Raw genomic sequence first — 18,957 nt, forward strand, 5'->3', positions numbered from 1 at the left:
GCTTTCTCTACGGTGTTCAGGGCCTGCAAAGGCTTTATCGCTCTCCTGTTGCTAAGATTGCAAGTGTCCTCCGTGAGAATGTGGACTGCCAAGGGTCTTCTGCTTATTTTCCTGCAGTGAGATGTGCCTTTTGGCTGCCATCCCAAGTCCTCATGTCTCAGAGGGTCTTTCACAATTCTTTTCTGAATTTCAGTGTTCCCTCCTAGACACTCTATTTAGCATGTAGTTATCCATTTGTTGTTTTGGTCTTTCTTTGTGGAGAAGGCTAGAACTGGGCACCTCTAGTCAGCTACCTTGATGACATCTCCTGTTGTAAAATATTGAGAATCTTTTGGGAGATGTATTTCTAAAAATATTTCATAACTTTTATAGGGACACTCATCCAATGCTGGAGTTTTTGCTTGTTTTTTCTTTCAGACATCATTTTAATTGAGTTATTTTGCTGCTGTTTTAACTCATATTCCTGGGGTTTCCAGTTCTAAAAATATTTTTTATTAAGGGATTATAATTTTTGCTCTGGAGTAATATATTAGTTTCTAGGCCCCAATTCACCAGGTGACTTGGCTTAGCTACTGTTTATATGAATGTCTTTCCTTTTGAAATAAAATATTTTTTTTTTCTGGACACAACCACTCTTTATGCTCAGGAATAACCATCCAGATTTTATTTTTGTGTATGTAAAATTTTTCCAGTATTTCACCACTGGTGGCTATGGCTGATCATTTCCAAATATGGATGCTAAACATTTTTCCTATTACTGCACACACGTAGCACTTCTCCCAACAAAAGTCAGAATTTATCTCTCCTTCCTCCAAAACACACATTTCGAATTGAAAATGGCTTTGAGACTCTCTGTGACCAATAAAATAAGGCAGAAGTAAAGGTCTACTCTAGAACTTGTTAGAATATGCCTTAAAAACTTTGTTTCTTTCATTTAAGTCTTTAGATTCATAAAGCATACAAAGAAACGTATGCTGGACTATTAAATGATGCAATACAGTATACATAGAGAAAGATTCAGTCTAAGACTAGTGACTGAAGCCACCTTAGATATTTCAGTACCAGAAAACTTACCAACTGGCTGCAACAATATAAGTGACCTTAGCAAACAGAACAGAAGAGTCAGACAGTTTAGTCCAGCCAACCACATAATTATGAGACTATAAATGAATGTTGTTTTAAATCACTAAATTTTGGAATAGTTTGTATTTCAGTAACAATTAATTGACATCTGAAGTACAGAGAGTTTAAGTGATTTTCCATCATTACACAGATACAAATTTATGTTTACTGGAATGTAAATTTGGATAATTTGGCTCTAAGGCCTATGTCATTCCATAAAGCTTTTTTATTGCCTATCTGTAAACTTCCATGATATTCACATATTTAATTATATAATTAGCAATTCTAAAGAAATTATTGGCTTTTTGAAACTAGGAAGTTAGGGGGCATACCTCATCAACAAGGGTACCTGCACAATGAACATTTGTATACCCAATCATGAATTGTACCCCACATTTTTAAAATAAAAAAATCAAAAGTTGAAAATAATAACTAGGAAATTAAATACTACTCACAATGGTAGATGGCAGAGAATATTTAAAAAGACATAAGGATCATCTTCTTAAAAACCCTGAAAAGATGGCAAAATATCAAACTATTACCAGGGTATTAAAAAACAGGAATCTAGTAAGGTAAATAAGCATGCAAAGACATTTTTATTTTTCCCAGAAAATAAAGTTTGGTTAGAGGGCAACATGAGACAGGAAGGTGTAAGCAAAAGCCCAGTGTTGAGAAAAGTAGGGGTCTAACATGTCATTCTCCAATATTAACTTGGGATGCCAAAGAGCTACATCATGTGGTGAGATAGGGTGACCAACCATCTTGGTTTTCCTAGGACTGCTGTGTTTTAGGCACTGGTAAAAACGATTAAGTCCTAGGGAACCAAGGCTTAGTAATTTGAAAAATCCTCAGCCTCTTTAGACTGCAAAAGATGCTAAAATTAGGAGATGTGCTGTCAAGAAAGTATACTCTGGAGAGAAATCCAAGGATGTGGCTTGACAATCTTTTACTAGTTCTTTGAAGGGATTAAATGATCAGAATATTCATTTACATAGAGAGTGCTTTGAAAACACTAGGGTTTTGACTCTTGGATTCCCTCAACCATCTCAGCAGAAACCAGGAACAGAGATAAGACTTTTAAAGAAAATATATGTGGTGAACCCTCTTGTTTGATGGAGTAAATTCCATGACATATATGGACAACCCATAATATTTTTGTGAGAAAATATCAGAAGAAATCTTGATATTGTAGTCTAAAAGGAGCAGAGAAAAGAAGAAATAAAAGAAAGTCATCAGATTCCCAAAATTCTACAAGCAGGGAATAGGCTGATAAAGCTACTTAGTTGAAAATATACGCTATCTTTCATAAAAACAAAAACAAACAAAAAAACCTACAAAAACATAAAGTATGATGCTGGAGGCAGAGCTATTAACCTCTAGAGTGGCTCCTTGGAATCTTGGGGATTTCAGAAGGCAGAGTTGTTGATTCAGAGGATAAAAACATGAGCTTCAGAGGATTATTCCCAGTTCTGAAAAACAAATGGAGTTTGTCTTGTTTGACTTCAAAATTACTTGGGACCAATAACTCCTTTTTCTCCATTTTCTCTCTTTTGTAGTGGAGATGTCTGAAACCATTATCATGTCCCTCCATTGTATTTTGGGAGGGGATGCCTTATTTTCTAGTTTTTCGGTCCACAGGTGGAAAACAATTTTGCCTCAGAATAGTTTATAAACAGGGTTTCATTTAGACCTTGATTTAAATGATTTAGATGATAAATTTGGGATGTTTGATCTGGTGATATTTATATGAGATTCTGAATTTGTAATGAGTTGAGACTTTTGGGGGTGTTGGGATAAAGTGAATGTATTTTGCATTTGGGATGTGTTACTAAACACAATAACCTCTCTCTCTTTAGGTTTATCATATTAATATAGCCAGAAGCCAAAAATAAGAAGAAAATATTTTATATTAATGTGGGAAAAAAAACAAGAAGATAAGTGATTTTTAAAAATCAGGAATCGGCTGGGCTCGGTGGCTCAGCCTGTAATCCCATGCTTTGGGAGGCCGAGGTGAGTGGATTGCCTGAGCCCGCGGGTTCGAGACCTGCCTGGGCAACTTGGCGAGACCTCATCTCTACAATAAATCAAAAAAATTAGCCAGGGGTGGTAGCGCATGCCTGTAGTTCCAGCTACTTGGAAGGTTGAGGTGGAAGGATCGCCGGAGCCCAGCAGGTCGAGGTTGCGGTAGCCGGGAGCCGTCACTACACTCCAGTCTGGGTGACAGAGTGAGACTCCGACTAAAAAAAATTAAAAAAAAAAATCAGGAACCATGGAAACCAGAAGACAATGGAATAACATCTGTAAAAAGATTAAAGAAAAAGTGAGGCTGGAAGCAGTGTGCTATGCCTGTAATCCCAGTACTTTGGGGAACTCAGGCAAGAATATTGTCTGGGCTCAGAGGTTCAAGACCAGCCTGGGCAACTTGGTGAAACCTCATCTCCTCGTTTGTCAAATAAATAAAAAAAATTGCAGGGCATCGTGACACGTGCTTGTAGTCTCAGCTACTTGGAAATCTGAGGCAGAAGGATCAACTGAGCCCAGAAGATTGAGGCTGCAGTAGCCGTGATTGTGCGAATGTACTCCAGCCTGAGAGAGAGAGTGAGATTCCAACTCCAAAAATAAAAGTTAAAATTAAAAAAACAGCTATAACCTGTAAAATTATTCTTCTTAAAATTATGATAAAATATAAAAGATTATTTTATAATTTCTGTTGAACTCCTGATATTTTAAATCAAAAATATTAATCTATGATAAAATTTATAAATAAAATATATTACATTAAAAGCACAATTATAGGAGGGCAATAAATGGAATTATAGTTTTAAAAGTTTTCTACATATTTACTGCGGTGGTATTATAATAAATAATTCATGATAGGCTGTGGTAAGAGTGCAACCACAAAACAAAATTTAAAAGATACAGTTAAAAAGCCAATAAAGAAGGTAAAAAAAAGCCGGACTCGGTGACTCAGCCTGTAATCCCGCGCCTTTGGGAGGCTGAGGTGAATGGATTGCCTGAGCCCGCGGGTTCGACACCCGCCTGGGCAGCGAGACCTCATCTCTACAATAAATCAAAAAATCAGCCGGGCGTGGTAGCGCATGCCTGTAATTCCGGCTACTTGGAAGGCTGAGGCGGAAGGATCGCCGGAGCCCAGCAGGTCGAAGCTGCGGTGGCTGGGAGCAGCCACTGCACTCCAAATCTGGGCGACAGAGTGAGACTCCAACTCAAAAAAAAAAAAAAAAAAAGAAGGTAAAAAAAATGCTCTCTAATCCAGAAGAGGCCAGATGAAAAACAAAGAAAAAGAGAGAAGATGAATTAAAAAACACATGGAAAGATGGTATATATACACTCCAGTCAGACCTGATTAAAAAGAAAAATTATGAATTTTATGCTCTTTAAAGGGGCACATCTTATATGTAAGAAAGCAGGGAGACAGCAAAGGGAAGAACAATAAGTATTATGAGAACACATTCATGGAAAAGGCAATGTAGATATTCAGATCAGACAAGGTAGAATTCTGGATCAGGGAGATTCCCAGCAATTAAAAAGAGCATTGCTTATTGATACAATGATTAATTTATTAGAAGATATACAATTGCACACACACTTACATCAAATAATAGAACTTCAAGACACAGAAAACAAAAATTGTTAGAGCTAAAAGGAGAGACTGACAAATCACAGTCATAGTTGTAGATTTCAACCAAATTCATCAGTAATTGCCCAAGCAGACAAAAATACGTATAGCTATTGAAGATTAGAGTGATACTACTAGTTAACTTAACTGACTTCTATCAACACTCACAGGATACACATTCTTATCAGAGTCACATAGGACATCACAACAAAACACATGCTGTACTACAGAACAAATCTCAGTGACAAAAATTGTAATCCAGGCTCAAAATCTAGGATCTTGTAATTAGCATCAGCTCTCTATTTAGATCATAATAGACCGTTTCATTCAAAAGAGGGAGGAGTAGGAGGCACTAGTCCACAGTAATTTTGAGTCCAGTTTGGTACATGGCCAACATCCTCTATCCTGGCTACAGAGAATGTTCCTTTATTACAGCCCAATTATGTTCCCCAGGACTGATTTCCTGATCCCTAGTTATCTGCAGATATAATACAGGCCTTCTTATTTGAGAGGGATACATTCCAAGACCACCCAGTAAATGTCTGACTGTGAATCGTACTGAATCCTACATACATTGTCATGTGCGTAGTATATACAGTGAGTGAGGAGGCGCTGGATAAAGGGATACTTCACTTCCTAGGTGGGACATAGCAGGATGGTGTGAGAGTTCAAGACTCTACTCAGAACAATACACCATTCAAAACTTAGGAATTGTTCATTTCTGGAACTTTTCATTGAACATTTTGGATCGCATTGACAGCAGTTAACGGAAACTGTGGGTAAGTGGGAACTACTGCATTGGCTTCACCATCTGAATCTATTCTCTGAGTGTGTGCCCATTTGCATGCATATTAAAAAAGAGAGAAAACAGTCCTACTTCATAGGCTTTTTGAAGATTGATAGAATATATATATATATATGTATATATATATATTTCTGGCACACAGTAAGCACTTAATTAATGCTAGCTATTACAAATAACTAGTATTTGAAAACACACATTTGAGACTGATTAACATTTCCTTATACAATAATTGTGTAACCAATGCTTTATTATATATAAATTGGATTATAAATTTATTTTCATTTTTACATATAATTTTAAAAAATTTTATTTTAAAGATGTGGGGTGGAAGTCTATAACAAACATTTGTTCTGATTATTATGTTTCCACTAATTCTCAAGGTCTTTGCCCTTCCGTGTGCTGCAAGAGACTGCCTTCTGTGAGGTGAATCACTCAGGTACCCCTGCCTTCTTGCTGCCAGTTGGGTTTGACCAATGAGAGTAGGGCAAGAGATGAAAAGTTTTGAGAAGAGAAAGGTTGAGGTGTCTACCCCCCTGTTCTCTCTTTGCACGGCTGTACTTTTATCAATAGCAGCTTTTGATTTCTAAAGTTTCTACCATGTGGTTTTTCTCCTTAGATCTAATTCTCATGGTCTCTGATAATACTGCACCCTTCTTTTGCTTTTTAGATTTGGAGTGATAACGGCTTCCTGCTACTGCTAGTACGTAAGTGTGCTGCTATGTCTTGTTGGTTCCCTTGGCCACAACTCTGCCAATAATCCCTTTATTACATTTTTTTCAGTTAAAATTTATTGTATGAGTCATCTGTTTCCAGTTGATAACTGGATACAGTCTTATACGTGTCATTTTATATTCTTTCATGTTCATTTGCTTGTATATTTCATTCCTTGACGAAAAATTACTGAATCAAATAGTAGAGATGCTTTGAAGTCTTTGGTACACATAGATAAACAGTAGCCAAAGAACTTATACAGTCTTTCAGAGCTTTTAACATCAACTTAGAGAAATCCCAATTGCACAGGGATTTGCCTGGGGTGCAAACAAATCTTTGCTCGGTAGGTCAGACCCTCTCCTATCCTAGCTGTTCCGGGAGAGGGAATTTTTGGTAAGAACTCTCCCGATGGCCCCTTTTATTTCATTGTTCCTCAGGGTGTAGATGAGGGGGTTGAGCAGGGGGGTTCCCAGTGTGTACACCAGCGAGAGGAACTGATCTTGCTTGGGGTGGTAGCCGGAGTTGGGGCGCAGGTACACGAAGGCGCAGCAGCCATACTGCAGCAGTACCACAGTGAGATGGGAGGAGCAGGTGGAGAAGGCCCGGCTGCGGCCAGCTGCCGAGCGGGTCTTGAGCACAGCAGCCGCTATGGAGGCGTAGGAGGCGGAGATGAGGAAGAAAGGCACAGCAATGGCCAGTGTGGCGGCCACCAGCACTGACTGCTCGTGCACGTGGCTGTGGGCACAAACAAGACGCATGACTGGTGGCACATCGCAAAAGAAGTGCTCAATACCCCGAGCCCGGCAGAATGGCAAAGAGAAGACGAAGGCCACCAGTTGTAAGGACAGGAACAAGCCGGTGACCACTGACCCCACAACCAAGCGGACACAAAGAGTCAATGTCATCATGAGAGGGTAATGCAAGGGGTGGCAAATGGCGGCATACCGGTCATAGGCCATGGCAGCCAAGAGGAAGCAATCAGCACTCCCCAGCCCGATGAAGAAAACCATCTGAGTGGCACAGCCCAGGAGAGTGATGGTCTTCTCGGGCTGCAGAGTGTTGGCCAGGATGTGAGGCACCACCACAGCAGTGTAGCATATTTCTACCCCCGAGAGACTGCCCAGGAAATAGTACATGGGTGTGTGTAGACGGGCTTCTGTGTGGATGGACACCATAATGAGGAAGTTCCCAGTGATGATCAAGGCATAAGCAAGGCTGACCCCAAGGAAGGACAAGATACGCAGCTCTGAGCAGGAGGGATAGGCCAGGAACACAAATTCCATCAACACAGAGTGATTTTCCCGGGTCATTGAGCTAACAACACTTATCTGTCCAGAGTTACAAAAACAGAAGGAAGAATCAGACTGATGATACATTGGTTTACCCTGAGCCATGAATCTAATCTAATTAGAGCCAAAGTTAGAAACAAGAAGGATCAGGAGTAGTTCTTTTTATTTGTCTTCACTTTTGCCAAGTTTCTCCACATAAATATCTGTACCTCACTTTCTAACTGCCAAGAGTTGGGCCAAATTATGTAAGGAACTATTGAAGAAAAGTGGCAGAGGAAGTGGGTGCAACTCAAGAGCTATTTTCAGAAGGAGAGGAATGAAAATTAAATTCTTTCTGTAAATTCACAAGAAAGTGGCAAGGAATTAACAGGGCTAGGAGTCATTCAGGTAAGGGAGGGAAACCATTCATTCATTCAATTTATTATTTCATTCATATGTCTCCCAAGGCATTGTGTCAACGATATTGAATGTAGCACTCAGAAACTGGTGATATAATGTAAAATGAAGAAAAAGTTGTCTATGGGCAAAGGGCTGACATAGGGTTGAGTTTGACAGTGTCAGGAATAAACTTCAAAAAATAAAATCCTCCCTCCTGTTAGTTTTCTAGCATTATCCAGTCAGAAATGGTATAAGACTCAAAGGAAACAAGGTGTTTCCTGTTTATTCCTGGTTTGTGGAGGTATAGAAAAATATGTGATCAAAAGCTGTTGGAAATGTAAAAACTCTTTCTGTGAGTTTGGGGAAGAATGAGAAAGACTCAGCCAGTCTATTTTTGTCATATCTCTAAGAAGCTAATGTAAAATCTGAGAGAAGACGTATGGTTTTCACAAAACCTTTTAATAAACATACATAACTTGCAAAGGGTATTCATTTCACTTATTTTCCTGGACCAACTAATATTCAAGAAGGTAAAAAAGAGGGAATATGTGACCTTCTTTCAACTTGCCAAATTATTATAGTTCCTGCTAATCAATATGAGTTTGAAGATAAATCTTTATCCCAAAACACCACTTCTACCAAAAATCATTCACATAAACCCACCTCAGTGTCACAAGCATGGGGGCAAATGTGACCAGAGGTGGCTACAAATATTAAGAACACCCAGGGCATGAATGACTCTCTGTTGTTTTTTTGAAAGCTAAGATGTGGTATCTATTTCAGCTATGTTCATTTCCTCATCTAAAATTCAATAATGCTTTGAATTATTTCTAATGCCACTTTGCATATTCCACATTTATTATAATATGTAAAGGAGTGCAATGTTATCAGTGTGAAATCAGCTGTGAGGTTAAATGATGTGGTTTGAATAATTCCATCTCCTGATTCCATGATGCAAGGTAATACATAATGTATCTGAGCCTCAGTTTCTGTATTTGAAAAATGGGAATGATAATTATACTTAGTTTAAAGGGCTGTTGTGAGTGTGATTGAGATAGTAATGGAAAACATCACAATGACTAGTTTCTAGTAACAGCAGCCTAATAAAAGATAATAATCTTTATTTGTAAGTTCAAGGGCAGCCATCTCTTTATATTTTTATCTGCCCATATCACCAAGCCTAATGTTGCACAGATTGTAAAAAACTCAATAATTACATGTTGAATGAATAAATATATTGTGAAAAACAGGTAGCTTATACTCCCTCCCCCCATATTTTGTAATCAAATCACTGTTTAGGAGCCCTTGTGGGAAACAGCTTCATATCCAACATCTGAACTGCCCTGTAGGAACAGAATTTTTTATTTTTTCTCTGAACCAGGGTCTCACTTTGTTGCCCAAACTGGAGTGCAGTGGCATGACCATGGCTCACTACATTCTTAACCTTCTGGGCTCAAGTGATTCTCCTGCCTCAGCCTCCTGACTAGCTGGGACTAAAAAGCATGCACCATCACGCCCAGCTAACTTTTCAATATTTTTAGAGACAAGGCCTTGCTATGTTGCCCAGGTTAGTCTTGAACTCCTGGCCTCAAGCAATCCTCCTGCATTGGCCTGCCAAAATGCTAGAATTGCAGATGTGAGCCACTGCATCCAGCCCTGCACTGTAGATAAAACCTATCACAAAAGAACACAGCTTACAACAAACAGATATTTAAAAACTACTCTATCACCTATATTATGAAATGGTGGGCTTTGAAATTCATGCCATAATGATGACTTCTGAGAATCTTCGTTTCTTACCCATATTATCTCTTTTAAAAACTTTTGCCTTTAATTTCAATAATAATTATATATATTTATGGGGCACAATGTGATGTTTTAATACATGTATACAGTTTGGAATGATCAAGTCAGGACAATTAGCATATTCATCATGTCAAATATTTATCTCTTAATGTTGCTCTCCAGCCATTTGTAATGAAATATTTACACCAGATATCACAGGTCATTAATTCTTAGTGCAGGAAGGGAGCTCAGAAATTGCCTAGTCCAGACCTCTATTAGATATTTGAATCTCCAATACAGTATCAGAACGTCAAGTCACCTTCAGTGCCCAGGGAATCCCATTACCTCTTGGCTTGCTTGCTTCATTATTACAAGAGTTGATTCTCTGAGAGTTATTTTTGTGATCAGCTGAAACCTACCTCTGTGCACCTTCTACATAATTCTTCTCTTCTGAACAATGTGGTCATTTCTACAATAAACACTTCACTTACTGAACCGCTGCTGTCTTGTAGCCCTTTTCCCCTAATTCCTTTTACTATATTTCACATGACATAGTTTTGACATGTCTCATAATTTAAGATCTGTACATGTTCTTTTTATTATTATTATTATTGAGTTGGAGTCTCACTCTGTCGCCCAGACTGGAGTGCAGTGGCCGCTCCCGGCCACCACAGCCTCGACCTGCTGGGCTCCAGCGATCCTTCTGCCTCAGCCTTCAAAGTAGCTGGAACTACAGGTGCGCGCTACCATGTCCAGCTAATTTTTGATTTATTGTAGAGATGAGGTCTCGCCAAGTTGCCCAGGTGGGTCTCGAACCCGCGGGCTCAGGCAATCCACTCACTTCAGCCTCCCAAGGTACAGGATTACAGGCTGAGCCACCGAGCCCGGCTGTACATGTTCTTTTTAAAGGTCTGTTTTAAAGTTGTGTTGCACAGGACAGATCACAAAAATGGTTACATTAAAAAGATCTAGACAATTAAAATAATGGAGTTCATGGTTCCAAGATAGTAACAATCATCATATCAACATATAATTAACTTGCTATTCCAAGTTGTTACATAATATGTCACATAGGGCACAGGCATGATAAGGCACTCAGCAGCTTCCCCAGAAATCTCTCCAGATCTCAGTGTATCCAGGTCCAACTTGCATCATCCTCTTCACCTTCCTTTTCATCTCTCCATATAGCCTTGTTGGAAAGAATGCCCTGAGAAACATTATCTCTGTTTGTTCTGGAGATCCAGATAGTCTAGACTAGAACAGCTCTATAGCTATCTAGTAAGTATCATGTAATAAAGGAGTTTAGTGGATTTGGCATTCAACAAACCTGAGCTAGATTCTCAGTCTGTTATGAATAGCAAAATCCCCTGGTCAGATCATCTCATATTAATTTCTGTTTCTTCTTGTTTAAAGGATGTGAATAGCAATACTTATTACATAATGGGGCTGTGATAAAATTAAGTGAGATAAAGTTTTAGCACACTTGGTTTGATGTATGAAACCTACTTGCCTGCATAATAAGGGTTAATTTTCCTCCCCCCTTTGTATCTATAATATGTATCTTATAATATCTTCTTCATAGCGGAAGATTAAATGAGGTGCCATATGAGGAAAATATTTTTTATTAACCCTTAAACTTTATTCAAAATTATCTTTATTCGGTACCTCAACATTTCTTAGACAGAGCTTGGTGATTACCGTTTTACTCAGAATAACTGGGCTTCAAGGAATTTAGGAGAAACACCGTAAGTAATGGGCTGAGTTAGTTCTGAAATCCTGGAGTTCTTATCTGTAAAGCCACTACTCACTTTTCTAACTCAATGTCAGCAGGTGCTAGAATGTTGCAAATCTCGAAGGAGGTAGAAAAAGACCTTTTCTTACCTCCAACATGAGAAAGGAGAGGGATCTACTGAGCCAGCCTCCTCAGGTTCATAAAAAACAGGACCTAGCGGGTAATGTCTGATGGCTCTGGTAGATAAAGAAAGGAGGGTCATGACCCTACAGAGACTCCCCTGTGGGACTGAGCCTTTATGTAACCTTTCTAACAAAAGTCATGGAAGGAGTAAATTGCTTTATCATCTAGAGTCTTGCTTCATAAGTTCCATCTCCCAGAAGAAGGTAGAGCTTAGTGATTTCTGAGCTTCTCCCCTGTTACCAGATAATTAGTCCAAACTAAAACTGTCCGTCCACTTGGGATTACCTGTCATGTGGAGGGTCTGGCGTTTGCTTGTTAAAGTAAAGACAAGCATTCAACCATCTAGCAGCATTCTCAGGACCCAAAATAGTTTCCTGAGATAAAAGAAGTTCCCCAAGCAAGATCATGTGAACTTCCTTTTTCAAATTTATTCCCACCATATCTGTCATTGCTGGGTTTCTCTGTAATCCTAAATTATTATTGCCCTGGAGAACTGAGTTCATAGTTTACATTTTGTTTCTGGGTCATGGGGTCAAAAATAGCGTTACATTATGGATTGAACATTTTATGGAATGCTAACTTAATAAACATAATTTAGGCCTGGGTGTACTACAGTGTCACTTGCAATAATGTAACTACTTCTTTTAACTTGCTTTATACTTTGTAGTAACTTGCCAGTGCGTGATGTAAGCATGGAATACATAATGAACATGTCCGTGCTTGTCTGTGTATAGTGCCCATTGTATTATTTGTCTTGGAAAGTGAATTTCTAGAATAGGGACAGGGATTTGGGCTATGGAAAAGCTTTACAAAGTGCCTAATACAAAATAGTAGGATGAACAAGTTCTGGTGCAAAATGGAGTTTCCAAAAAGTGGTATAAAGGGTTTCCTGCATCAGAGTCACTGGCGGCATTTAGGGAAATTACTGCCCCCAAGGTCTCATACTCAATATCACCCTCCTGGAACTTCTGCAGAGTGCAGAGATATCCATTTGAAATAAACATCCAGTGACTCTGTGTAAACCAAAGTTTATATATCAAGCATTGGCAAAGCAAATCCCCTTTTTACGTTTCCCATGTTAAGACACCAGAGCTTATTTATTTCCTTTTTTACTGATCTTCTTGGATCACTGTTGATAATCCTTAGGTTTCAGCTGTGCTGTTGAAGTCACCTCCCCAATGACCCTCCATGAAGCTCCTCTCTGTGAAGTCCTTGTTTTTCTTTTGTGTTTGTCTAAACTAGGGCATGAAAGTTCCTGAGATGATGACATTTATAGAAACTTGCCAAGGAGATTGTCTGCCTTGATAATTGTGAACCCTACTCACATTTTTCAAGTTATTAATTTTGTTTTTAAATTTGATCTTTTAAAATATCAGCTTTCTTGGAGAAAACCATGCCAGTAGCCTTGGACTTCTTTCACCCAAATTCCCTTTGAGATTAACTAAATCCAGTTCGTGTAAATCAATGAAAAAAAGGAGCAGTAACAAATTACTCATTTCATAAAGTACCTGGTCCATTATTACAGTATTTCCTAATAGTTACTTTATTAAACGTGGGAAATGAGAAAGATGTTTTTGGTTGATTGGGTATTTGAGTTTTCTTCACGTACTCCTCCAAGTGTTTTCCCCTGAGATGCTGAGTGGGGCTGTGGGTATTTGTGAGATTGGGAGCAATGGATCTAATAGCACATTCATGTTCATACGGATGGCAATGGCTGAACCAGGCTGAAAACCCAAGATCAAGGCTACCCTAAAGCTTTATCACTTTCTATTTTGCCTTGGTCTGGTATTTTACATGCAAGTGTATGCATGAATATATGCAATTATTGTGCTTCTGTGTGTAATATGAAGGGGATACTGGTGGACAGATAGATGACTTGGGGCATGAAAGTTGCAGGGACTACCTGTTGAGATATATTTTATCTCATTTTAATACATACATATTGTTATAGGCTGACTTTCACCACCCCTCTAAAAATAATTTGTGTTGAAATCCTAACCCTCAGTACCTCAGAATGTGACTGTGTCTCGAGACAGGATCTTTAAAGAAGCAATTCAGTTAAAATGAGGTAATAAGAGTGAACTGTAATCTAATATGACTGATATACTTCTAAAAAGAGATTAGGATACAGACATGCATGAAGGGAAAACCATGCAAGATACAGGAAACTAAGACAACTATCTCTATGCCAAAGAGAAAGGCCTCAGAAGAAACCAACCCTGCCAACACCTTAATCTCAGAACTTTAGCCTCCAGAATTGTGAGACAATAAATTTATGTTGTTTAGGTCTCCCAGTATTTGGTACTTTAATGGCAGCCTAGCAAATTAATGTACATTTCTATCAAACAAAAGCTTGCATTACCACCCTCTCACTATGTAGCTTACAGAAGAAAAATGTTTTTATCCCATAGTATACAGTCATTAAATATGTTTTTTCCCATGCAAACTGCATTGTAGCATTATTACCACCCTAGCCTCTCTGAAAAATGACTTTTGCAATCGTGCTATGCACTTTCCTGACCCATAATAAATTCTGTAGACATTTGAAGCCAGGAAGTAGCAGGCCAAGATTTTAACTTGTTATACAATGCCATGCTCCACTCCTAGAGGCACCAGATCATAATAAATTATTCAAGAAAGTAAAGGGAACCCTATATATTTTCATAGTCATACGTCTCCTGTGTTACCTACCTCACACCATTCCCCAGTTGTATCCTGTTTCATAGCATGAGTTGTAGGACTGTTTACTTATCCTTTCATTTCTCCAAACAAAGATCCACTTTGAAGTAAATTTGCAAACAGGGAAGAGTTAACCTATATTATTAAAAATAGAGAGTTAGTAGGGAAGAATAATTGGCATTTCCTTAGAACTGATCAGGATAAAGAATGATCTCATTACATAGCCATTCTTAATTCATTTAACTGAATTTTTAAAAATTGAAGTCTTACTCTGCTGCCCAGGCTAGAGTGAAGTGGCACAATCACAGTTATCACAGCCTTGACCTGCTGGGCTCAGGGAATCCTTCCACCTTAGTCTTCCTTGTAGCTGGGGCTACAGGTGTGCCACCATGCCCCGCTAATTTTTTGATTTATAGTAGAGACGAAGTCTCACCATGTTGCCCAGTCTGGTCTTGAACTTTTGGGCTCAGGTAATATTCTTGCCTTGGCCTCCCAAAGTACTGGAAATACAGGTGTGAGCTACCACACCTGGCTCTTTTAACTGAAATATCAAATAAGAAATGGCAGCGAGGTACAACAGTGAGGAAAATGCATCAGGCTACCATAGATGAATGGAAAAGAGATTTAAAAATATACATCCTCATCAGCTACAATTGTGTATTCACCTACCAACTTCCTCATCTTTTTAATTTTATTTTATCTTTGAGTCGGTTTCTCACTCTGTCTCCCAGACTGGAGCACAGGGGCATGTTCATGGCCACTGCAGCCTTGACCTGCTGGGCTCAGGCAATACTTCTGCCTTAGCCTTCCAAGTAGTTGGAACCACAGGCACACACCAGCACGCCTGGCTAATTTATTGATTTATTGTAGAGATGAGGTCCCGCCAAGTTGCTCAGATTGGTCTCGAACCCCTGGGCTCAGGCAGTCCTCTCACCTCGGCCTCCCAAAGTGCTGGGATTATAGGTGTGAGCCACTCCGTCCAGCCCAACCTCCTCATCTTTATCTTGAGTTGAAATGTTTATTCCCATAGAGTTCCAGACCTGAATTTTGAGTTATTTATTCAATCACTTAGAAAATGGCTTTGAGAACCTTCTATATGTCTATTCCAGTAGTGCTTAGCAAGGGGAATTTGACCCCCAGGAGAACATTTGGCAATATCTGGAGTTTTTGTTATTATAACCAAAAGTCAGGGACTGATGCTACTGTCATCTAGTGGGTAGAGACTAGGATTCTGTGAAACATTCTATAGTATGCATAACAGCCCTCCATAAGTAATTATCCAGCCCAAAATATCAGCTGCGCCTAGGTTTGGAAATCTTGGTCTAGCCTTTTGTTACTCATCAATATGCATACAAGTTGAGGAAAAAGAGAGTTGGTCATTGTCCTCATTAAGTTTGTATACTACAAAGGGAGATAGAAGTTACTCAAACAGCTCACAAATATAAGTAAAATTGTAATGGTTGCAGGCATGAAGGGATAGATGGCATTCCAAAAAGAATGTCCCAAAAGGTGCGTTTGACCCCAACATGATTGAAGTCAGGGAGTCTTTTCTGAGTAATTTGCAATCAAACTGGGATAAAGGATAAGTAGGAGCTGCTTAGATCAAGAGAAAAAGGAAAGGGCCTTCCAAGCAGAACGAACATCACGTGCAAATGTCTGGTGGTGGGAGGAAGCATGGTGAGAAAGAGGGACTGAAAGGAAGACAGGGTCAGTGGTGAAAAGAGTCAGAAGGAGGCTAGAAGTGGCAGGGGTTAAACCTTCTATGACCTTGTTATCCATAGTATGATTCATTTTTGTAATACATGTTAGATTTTACTGTCGCTAAAAAGCAACTGAGGGCAATGCGGCTAGCTGAGACTTGATGTAGAGGAAAGAGAATATATACTACCTTGAGATCAGGCTAACATCATTTCAGCTACTTGTTGCATCTATTCTTGGACGATAGGAATAACATTCATTTTGCAGAGTTTTTATGAGGATTGAACGATATAATATATACATGGGATACCAATAATATATCCTTCTTAGTGTTGTTGTAAGGATGAAATCACTTACTGTATGCAAAGTGTGTGGAATATAGTAAGTGCAATATAAGATTTAGCTAGTACAATTATAATAATTATACTTATTGTAATGTTTGGAACATCGTAAACACTTAATACATTTTGCTTTCTACTCCTCTCTTCCCTCTCTTTTCTATTTATTGGCAATGAAATTACCTCAGAAGTCTCTGAATGTCTCAGCCCTGTTTGCTGTTAGAATCTGTCCATCCTGCCCACAGACACACACATGCACAAACACAACCCAAAGAATTACATTAGTCACTTTAGACCTGTGTGGAATAAATGGACATTTGGTGCATACAATCACATGCAGACATATAATCACTTATATGTTATATATATTTTCACGTATGGTCAACCAACGTTTTATTTTTAAATTTTAGAGTTGTGGGGTACAAGTGAGGACTTGCTACAACACGTAAGTTGCATTCAGGTGAAGTTTGGACTTCTAGCTTGCCCTGTTTCCCCCTGATAGTGGACCTGATACCCAGTGTGTTGCCACGTACTTCCATCTCTCCTGCTTCTCTCCCTATCCTAGCCATGTCTGGTATCTGCCAATCTCATTGTGCTTGTATGACCAGTGATCAGGGCCCCTTAAGAGTGAGAACTTGTATTCAGTTCTTTATTTCTGTGATAGCTCACTTAGTATGATGGTCTCCAGCTGCATCCAGGTTGCTGCAAAAGCCATGATTTTTTTCTTCTTTCTGGCTGTATAATATTTCATATCATGTATATGTATCACATTTTCTTTATACAGTCCACTTTTGATGGGCATCTGGGTTGGTTTCATGTTTTTGCCATTGTGAATAGTGCTTCAGTGAGCATTTGTGTGCAGGTGTCTTTTTGGTAGAGTATTTATGTTCCTCTGGGTATATTTCCAGAAGACGGATTGCTGGATCCTATGGAAACTCAACTTTTAGTTCTTTGAGAAATCGCCACACTGCTTATCGCGAAGGCTGAACTTGTTTACATTCTCACCAACAGTATAGGCACATTCTCTTTTCTTCATAGCAACGCCATTATCTGTGATTTTTTTTTTCTCCAATGATAGCCATCCTTACCAGTGTTAAGTATCACATTGTAGTTTTGATTTGCATTTCTCTGATTATTAGTAAGGCTGAGATTTTTTTTCATACATTTTCTACTCAACATTTTTTCAAAGGAATTAAGATAATTTACTAAGGCCTATGGGAATATCTGTGCTCAAGGAAAACTAAACAAAGAAAGATGCCATGGAAGAGATAAAACATTTGGTATATAAAAATGGAAGCCAACAGGAAGCAATCAGCACCACCCATTCCAATGAAGAAAATCATCTGGGTGGCACAGCCCAGGAGGGTGACATAGGGCGTTGACCAGGATATGAGGCACCACCAGAGTAGTGTAGCATATTTCTACCCCTGAGAGGCTGCCCAGGAAATAGTACATAGATGTCTGTAGATGGGCTTTTGTGTGAATGGACACCATAAAGAGGAAGTTTTCAGTGATGATCAATGCATACACCGGGCTGATCCCAAGGAAGGTCAAGATACGCAGCCTTAGCAGGAGGGATAGGCCAGAAACACAAATTCCATCAACAGTGAGTGATTTGTTAGGTCCTGGAGCTAACAGTTTTTCTCTGTGGACAGTTACAAGGTCAGAGGAAGAATCAGAATGACAATACCTTCATTTACACTCTGAGCCATGAATCTAATCTGAGTTAGATTGGTGCTAGAAACTGAAAGGATCATATCTAGTTTCCCCTTTTCTTGCCTTTTTACCAAGCTTTCCCACGTAACTATATTCAATTCAATTTTTAACTGATATTATTTGAGTTAAATTTTACAAAAGATTTTTGAAGAAGAGAGGCAGAGTCAAATGGATCTGATTTAAAGCTATTTTCATAGAAGTTAAATGAAAATTAAATTTTTTCAGTTAAATTACAAGAAAATGTCAAGAAATTTTGAGGTGCAGATGTCACAAAGGTGAGGGCAGAAAGCTATTCATTCATTCATTATATTTACACTCAGTGCCTCATGCAGTGTTGAGTCAGAGACAGATAGAGATAGATGTAACACCAAAAATCTTGTGATATGGTAAAAAAAAAAAAAAGTAATATTATTATCATGCAAGGCAGGTGTAGTCAAAGTACAAATATAAGTAAGACAATTGAAATTTAGAGAAGAAATGTGTTTCCAATTTGGAGAGTCAGTTTAGATTTCATGGAGGAGAAGGCATGAGATAGTAAAAGACTCTATGAAAAATGATATTGGAAAACAATTAAAAGGTAGAAACAAAAAGACACAAGGGTCATGAAAAATTCTTATTCAGTCTGAATAAGAGTAAGGCGCTAACAAGGAAAGAGAGAAGAGGAAGCTGCAACGAGGTCATAGAAGGTGGAAGACCAGGTGTAAAATGGCAGACTTACTCTTTAGGCAAGAGTGGCAATGGTGTCAAGACATCGCCAGTTGTACTTAAGATCAGTGCCTCTGCACAGCAAGGGAGCAATCAACAGAGTGAAAAGGCAACCCGTTGAATAGGAGAGCATATTTGTAAATCATGCATCTAAAAATGAGTTAATATTCAAAATAGAT

The 18,957-nt window shown here is 38.8% G+C and overlaps 1 protein-coding gene across 1 annotated transcript; it reads right to left on the bottom strand.

Moving 5' to 3' along the window:
* Nucleotides 1-6,496: 6,496 nt before the first annotated feature.
* On the bottom strand, nucleotides 6,497-7,953 carry LOC103275711 (olfactory receptor 10W1). Its single transcript, XM_008073109.1, has one exon. It carries the CDS (start codon nucleotides 7,667-7,669, stop codon nucleotides 6,641-6,643), a length of 1,029 nt encoding a protein of 342 aa, XP_008071300.1. The 5' UTR covers nucleotides 7,670-7,953; the 3' UTR covers nucleotides 6,497-6,640.
* Nucleotides 7,954-18,957: the final 11,004 nt, after the last annotated feature.

The sequence above is a fragment of the Carlito syrichta genome, unplaced genomic scaffold, assembly GCF_000164805.1.
Source record: "Carlito syrichta isolate Samal-C Ts95f unplaced genomic scaffold, Tarsius_syrichta-2.0.1 Scaffold315647, whole genome shotgun sequence".
Classification (NCBI taxonomy): Eukaryota; Metazoa; Chordata; class Mammalia; order Primates; family Tarsiidae; genus Carlito; species Carlito syrichta.

What these genes read in the sequence shown, in the direction of transcription:
- LOC103275711 (XM_008073109.1), bottom strand. Translation starts at nt 7,669, where the DNA reads ATGGCTCAGGGTAAACCAATGTATCATCAGTCTGATTCTTCCTTCTGT.